The sequence below is a fragment of the Sardina pilchardus genome, chromosome 7 (assembly GCF_963854185.1).
Source record: "Sardina pilchardus chromosome 7, fSarPil1.1, whole genome shotgun sequence".
NCBI classification, from domain to species: domain Eukaryota; kingdom Metazoa; phylum Chordata; class Actinopteri; order Clupeiformes; family Clupeidae; genus Sardina; species Sardina pilchardus.
This window is the reverse complement of record NC_085000.1, coordinates 21,296,850-21,304,349: the sequence shown is the minus strand read 5'-3', so window position 1 is coordinate 21,304,349 and position 7,500 is coordinate 21,296,850. Positions and strand designations below refer to the sequence as shown.

At 50.2% G+C, this 7,500-nt stretch overlaps 1 protein-coding gene across 1 annotated transcript in view; it reads right to left on the bottom strand.

Moving 5' to 3' along the window:
* lrp1ab (low density lipoprotein receptor-related protein 1Ab) overlaps positions 1-7,500 on the bottom strand; it is a 115,147-nt gene that overhangs the window by 73,466 nt on the left and 34,181 nt on the right. The window contains 4 exon segments of the mRNA XM_062541235.1: positions 1,777-2,031; positions 2,445-2,555; positions 2,558-2,569; positions 2,961-3,080. Coding sequence (XP_062397219.1) covers positions 1,777-2,031; positions 2,445-2,555; positions 2,558-2,569; positions 2,961-3,080 — 498 coding nt within the window.

Genomic DNA, 7,500 nt, shown 5'->3' with positions numbered 1-7,500 from the left:
TGTTTCTGCAGAAACCTTTTTGCAATTCTGGGATCTACGACTGAATCATTTCTCAAATTGCGAATGAATACACATAGCGGATGTCTGATGTTCGTGGCGTTCCAATGTCAGTCATAAGTTATATTCCCAATGAGACGTTTGCGAAATGTTCTGGCAGTTTAAAGCAATCTCATGATTCAGACCTCATGCTCATTAAAAATAACCTCGCACTTCCCTAAAGTGTGTCTAGGACGCAGCTTCCTCAAAGTGCCGTCTTGCTTCTCAGCATCTTCTCAAACCTGCTTCCTTCACGCTTTTTCTCGCCCACGGCACATTGTTCCAGTCAGCACTTGTTTGTGTGCTTCTCGCTCTTGGTCTCATTTGCTCCCAAACACACATTTTGCTTTAAACATATCTGGGGCTAAAAGTGACATGCGGCAGCAGAGTCTGGATCTGGACTAACTTCACTGTCCTCGAAGTACCCCTGCTGAGTGAACACACACACACACACACACGCACGCACGCACAAACACAAACACTCAAAAACACAAACACACACACTCAAACACACACTCACTCAAACACACACTCACTCAAACACACACACACACACACACACACACACTCAAACACACACACACACACACACTCAAACACACACACACACACAGCTGTCTGGGTGTCCCTGCTGAGATGCGGTGAGTTGGAGGCGCCTTGGCTCTGTGCGTTGTGGTGTGGTGAGGTTGGGTGCGGAGTGGAGCGCTTCTAAAAGGCACCCTTGACATTTCCCTTTCTGAAGACTCATCAGCTTCCACCCGTGCCTAAGGCCACCTCTCAGAACGGCTGCCTAAGCATCTGATCCTCAAGTCAACGCTAAAAACAAACCCTGAAGTGCAACGTGCTGTAAAAATGCACCATCTTCACCCCAGCACTGTTACTCCAGCGGGGAGGGATCTGTTGAGCAGAGTGAGTGAGTGAGCTGAGCTGAGCTGGAGAGGTACTGACAAAGCACGATAAATCTCATCACTAACCCCCCCCCCCCCCCCCATTTCTTTTCTCTCTGAAGGGCCTGGAGTGAGAGCACACTGGCCTGGCTTGATTTAGTGCCATGTGTCAGTCACCACTACACACAGATATCTCATCCCTCACATGTAAGGGAGGAACGACGCTGCTTGGCTGAGCAGTTTTGCAAGAGTTGCTCCCCCACCCCCCACCCCACCCCACCCCGAGTTGTTGTGTGTTGCGTACTGGAAAGGGCCGTTGAGATTTTGCAGATATTGCCACCATGAAGTTTCCACTGGCCTGACGGCGTCTTTTGTTCGATGTGGGAAAGTTTTTACAAAACGTGTGTCATCCCGGAGCGCAGAAGGCAGCCCAGAACTATAAAACCAGGCGTGACATCTGAGCTGTAGATCGTAAAAGAACGGGCCACGCCATCAGACACACTCCATTAGGGTCAACGGACAACAGGATGAGTCTGGACAAACCAGGGGCCAGGGTGCATTCAACTCCCGATTCCACCAGTTATCCAGACGTTTACAACTGCAGGCATTAGTCATACAAGCCACTGCAGCCCAGAAGAGCAACACATCTCTGAGCAACGACAGCTAACTGTTGCCAAAGAGAGTTGCCTTACACTTGCAGTACGTCAACAACAGCCAATTTCTCACTTGGATAATACTGTTTTTGATAAACTCCAGTCTGACCAATTCGGTTGTTGACAGCCACAGAGAGAATGTGTGTGTGTGTGTGTGTGTGTGTGTGTGTGTGTGTGGGGGAGGGGGGGGGGGTACTCACGGTGCAGGCTCAGGGAGATGTTGACCACGTGGACGTCTGTGAAGGTCTTGGCGTTGGCGATCTTGGCACACTTGAGCTGCTTGTTGCCGGGGCCGTCGCCCATGTGGATCCAGCAGACGGTGTCGTTGGCGTAGACGAAGTCCATGGCCGTGGTCTGCTTGGTGGGCACGGTGAAGGGCTGCGAGCCACTCAGCAACGTGGCCTGGATGCTCTGCGAGTTGGCGATGAGGAGCAGGGGTGGACGGTCCACGGGAACTGGACACAAAAGGAGGAGCAGGAGGGGACAGGTGGGGAGGAGAGCAGGAAAATAGATTTAGAGAGCACAGCAAGTAAAGTTAAAACATCCGTCCATCAACAGCCTGTGCCCATGGTTGCTTAAAGGGATATTCCACCATTTTTGGAATTAAACTCATTTTCCACCTCCCCTCACCAGACTCACAGAATGGCTGGATGAATGGGAAAAAGGTAAATATCAATTGTAAATATCAGTTTGTTTTGCTCAAGGGGAGGGGGGGGGTTAGCTTTATTCCCCAAATGGTGGACTATCCCTTTAATGATTCTTGAAAAGTCTTCTGTACTCATAAGAATCTGGGCAAATATTTCTGAGGATATACGAGAGAGGGTGACACAAATAAAAAAAAAGGGAAAAAGAAGCTATTGCAGCCTACCATTTTTGGCCTTGCAGGAGCGATTGTCCAGCTGTGACAGGTAGCCCTCCACACAGCTGCAGGCGTAGGAGCCGTCCAGGTTGGTGCAGTTCTGACTACAGGTCCCATACAACACTCATTAAAATCTGTCAACACACACACACACACACACACACACACACACACACACACACACAATGGGATTAGTAGTGATCACAATTACAAAGACCTGACAATAACAAGTGGACTGCTGATTAACTGAAGACCTGCACACAAAAGTTTACACAGAAACTTTACACATAACCGTTGGTTTGCACAAATAACAATTCTATTCATGGGTTCCATTAGGTTCCCTTCCACAGATGTATAAAATCAAGCACCTTGATTATCAATGCAGACTGCATGTTGCTTGATTAATACACCTGTGCAAAGGGACCTGATGAAACCCATGAATAAGACGGCAAGAACCAAGACTCTCACTGAATTATCTGAGTGCATTCATGGGGGGACAGAATAAAATAGAAAACAGAAGATCACCTTTGCACATCTTGCCGTCCTCTGCAACCTCGTAGCCGTTCTTGCAGTAGCACTTGGGGCCCGCCGTGGTGACGGCACACTTGTACTGGCAGCCATGGGTGGTGCAGTTGGGCCTCAACTCTGCAAGGCAACACACACACAGCGTCAAACACACTCACCTCACACAACAGTGCAATTAGATGTTCACACACGCACGCACACACACACACACACACACACACACACACACACACACACACACACACACACACACACACACACACACACACACACACACACACACACACACACACACACACACACACACACACACACACACACACACACACACACACACACACACACACACACACACACACACACACACACACACACACAGCGTCAAACACACTCACTCACACAACAGTGCAATTAGATGTTCACACACACACACACACACACACACACACACACACACACACACACACGCGCACACACACACACACACACACACACACACACACACACACAGAGCGTCAACACACACTCATACAACAGTGCAATTAGATGCTCTAACCACCACAGCAGGAGCACCAACATAAACCAGAAGAGCAGGACTATTAGCGCTAGCGTAAGCTAAAGATTACTCTAGCCATCCAAGTCCGTGCTCGGGAGGAGATAAGACAGACGGTGACAAAACAAACAAGGAGACAAAGAGATGTGGGGAGATAAAGGAATGGTGGGGGGGGGGTGGATGCTTCCCCAACAAAGCCAGCTGTTTGCAGATCAGTCTTAAGATGCTTATCATAATCCAGCCACTATCTCTCTCTTTCTCTCTCCCTCCCTCTCTCGCTCTAATCATATCAGATTTCCACAGGCGGCCGTGCATCGGTATCCGATGAGCAGATCTGTGAGCGGAGGGGCGGGGGGGGGGGGTAAAGAGGGGCAAGAGTCAACTGGAGAGGGAGCGTGGGGGGCTGGACAGGGACGAGGCCCACAGGCACGGGCAAAAACCTGCGCTGGGATTTAAAGGCTCGACACATCCCCACGGCAAAGGGCCAGAGCGTCGTGAAAAAACAAAACAAAAAAAAAACAATCAGACCTCCGACGCTGCATGACGATGAGCCTTCCACAGACAGGCCATGCCAGAGTGGTCATCCCAGGACAGTCACCGGAGGTCCCATATGGCACAGCCTCTCTCTCTCTCTCTCTCTCTCTCTCTCTCTCTCTCTCTCTCTCTCTCTCTCTCTCTCTCTCTCTCTCTCTCTCTCTCTCTCTCTCTCTCTCTCTCTCTCTCTCTCTCTCTCTCTCTCTCTCTCTCTCTCTCTCTCTCTCTCTCTCTCTCTCTCTCTCTCTCTCTCTCTCTCTCTCTCTCTCTCTCTCTCTCTCGTCGCCGTGTGATTAACATGACGTAAGGGGCACACACGGCCATTAATCTGTTGTTGTTTGCTAAACATGAAGAAACAAGAGCCAAGGTGCACATGCCCGCTGAGCGCCTGGGAGTAGAAGCAGATCAGGAGAGGAGAGGAGAGGAGAGGAGAGGAGAGGAGGAGAGGAGAGGAGAGGAGAGGAGAGGAGAGGAGAGGAGAGGAGAGGAGAGGAGAGGAGAGGACAGGACAGGACAGGACAGGACAGGACAGGACAGGACAGGACAGGACAGCCATGGCTCCTTCGGCAGCCAACGACACAGACCTGCCCACACTCAACACCACAACAAGACACGCAGTCCCATTCTCAACCACTCTCCTCGATGCTCGGTCCTCGTTCCCACTGATCTATAACTAGCACTGGATAGACCATCCCATTGTTGTCGCCCCATCATTCTATATCTAGATCAGTGGGAACAAGGACCGAGGAAGGAAGGGAAGATATATAAAAGGACGAATGAGAGGCACCCACAGAGAGCCAGAGAGAGGGCGGAGCGAGGAGAGAGGAGCGGTGGGAGGGGAGGGGAGGGGACCGGGGACGAGCAGGATGGAGCGACGTCCAGGTGAGGTCAGTAGAACTGTAACAGGATTTGTCTATATTTATTATACGGCTCTCTAGAATGTTGAGAGAGCTCCAATTCACTTTGGGCCTCTCCAACGTTCTACCGGTGAATAATATATATAATCACCGGTGAAAGTATATAATGACCGCTGTCAATGGCAACGGGTTTTGTGCTTCTAATTCATGTCTTTCATATCAATCCGCTGGTTGCAATGGAATTTCATTGAAAGTTACCAAGAATGTTGCCAGGCAACACCTAACAACTGTCAACTGTGGCGAGCTATTTATTTTGAGTTAGTGGAAGCCTCCAAACGGTAGCCAAGTCATTGCTAAAGACACATTGAGTTAAGTTTAATTTCTCGTTTTGGCAAGTAGCCGTATAATAAGCGGGATAATGTATAGAATGCCTCGGCTGCGCGTCGGGGTTCTGTTCATCCTGTCAGGAATTATTTTCCGATAATGACCGGCGTTCTATACATTATCCCTTACGTAAACCATACATCAAACACTGTTACGTTTTAAGCAAATACTGGTGACACACAAGCCCACATCTCTCTAACGCACAGATAGACACACACATACACACACACACACACACACACACACACACACAACACCCACATACACTCACAAACAAACACACACTAACACAAAGGAGTCCACATTATTGTAGCCTAAGCTATGCCATTCAGATCAGTTAGACAATGGTGCTTTTGTGGGCTCCGGTCCACAGGACGTGGCATGCAGTGCTGTGCCAGTGTGTACCATGGCTACACACCACTACTGCTCACCCTACACACACACACACACACACACACACACACACACTCACTCACACACCACTACTGCCCTCCCTACACACACACACCACTACTGCCCTCCCTACACAGACACACAGACACACAGACACACAGACACACAGACACACAGACACACAGACACACAGACACACAGACACACAGACACACACACCTGCCCTCCCGTTGACCACAAAGCAAAGAGAAGATGAGTGGCAGTAGCCTAGGTACACTCCTACACCAACTACTAAGACCTAAACCCCCTCATGTAAAAAAAAACCCACTAACACAGTTCTCAAGCACAGCAGGCATCCAGCAAACCACCGGTTAGATCTACTCAATGCCCTCAATTAACTCTTTGATTAAAAAGAATTGAACGCAATTGCTTAGACGACAGGCAGTGGAGCCTCGGCAGACTGCATTCCAGAGGGGACGTGATCCTTGAAGATGATTGGTGCCCACGATGCAAACAGACCAGCCAATATTGAGTGTGTCCAAAAAACATTCAGCCACTCTTCGATACCAAACGGCAACAACATAGCTCCCACTCCGATATCTGTCCATGGAGCCGCCCGTAGCACAGCAGGAGTGAACGCTGGACGTAGACCGTGCTATAATCAAGTGGCCGTGCGTTTCGGAGGGATAGTATTAGGAAGGGGGGAAACGGGCCAGTGGTCTAATCTGCTAAACGGCGTTTTACATTTGAAGTGGCGCGGAGGAAACAAACGCCCGCGGAGCGCGTGAGCTGCCAGGGCCGGCCGGGTGGGCAAGCAAGCTCCAGCCTCCGCACCGTGGCGCAGAGGGGCCCGGCACGCAACAGCAGGCTGCAGTCATCCGCAAAAACATCGCGCACACACACACACACACACACACATGCTGCAGACCAGCGCAGGGGGGGAAAACAAACCTGCCCCCATTCGCTTAATGCCTTCACACCATTTTTTTTTTTTTTGACCGACGATCTGTTTTTTTTTGTTCCGTGTTGTGAAGCTGACCTGGAAAGAGCTGTTCTCAGATCAGTCATTCAAGCTGCTCTGGATTCTTAATGGAGGGTTTTCCAAACAAAAAAACAAACACACACACACATTGCACTGCCACACGCGAGAGCAACACTAATGCGATTGCTCTCTCAGGGGTCTGCCCGTGAAGGGATGCAACAGTCGCTGCAGCAGCCAGGTCTGGAGGAGGGAAAGCGGGCATGTCAGGCATCAGGAAGTGGTCTTAAGAGGCTTGCCATCCCACACGGGCCGCCTGGCACCCCGCCAGCGTTTCAGGGCACCGATAAAACTTTCATGTTTCCTCCTAACTGCTGCTCACTGTCCAATCAATATTTCACAGCTGACAAGCACCGAGGCCAGCAAAGGCGAGAAGGACAAGAAAAGAGAGAGAGAGAGAGAGAGAGAGAGAGAGGGAGAGAGAGAGAGAGAGAGGGTGGGTGGGGGAGACACAGTGAAGGTAGAGAGATAGAAGTGAGTTACACATGTGTATCTCCTAATGTGCACAGTCATCACACAAGTAAGGAATGCCACACAGTTCCACACAACAGAGGCGTGCCAACTCCCTCAGGCTGATTCTGGGTAACCCTGGAGAAGACCTGGCACAATCACTGCCCTGTCCAGCGCCCACTGATGTCCTTCTTGCTTCCAGAGAAGACCTGGCGCAAATATTGCCCTGTACAGCACCCACTGATGTCCTGATTGCTTTTAGGGAACTGTGTGACACACACTTTTTTAAACACACACTCTAAGCTCTGAAAACTTTAGCCAGCCAAGCCA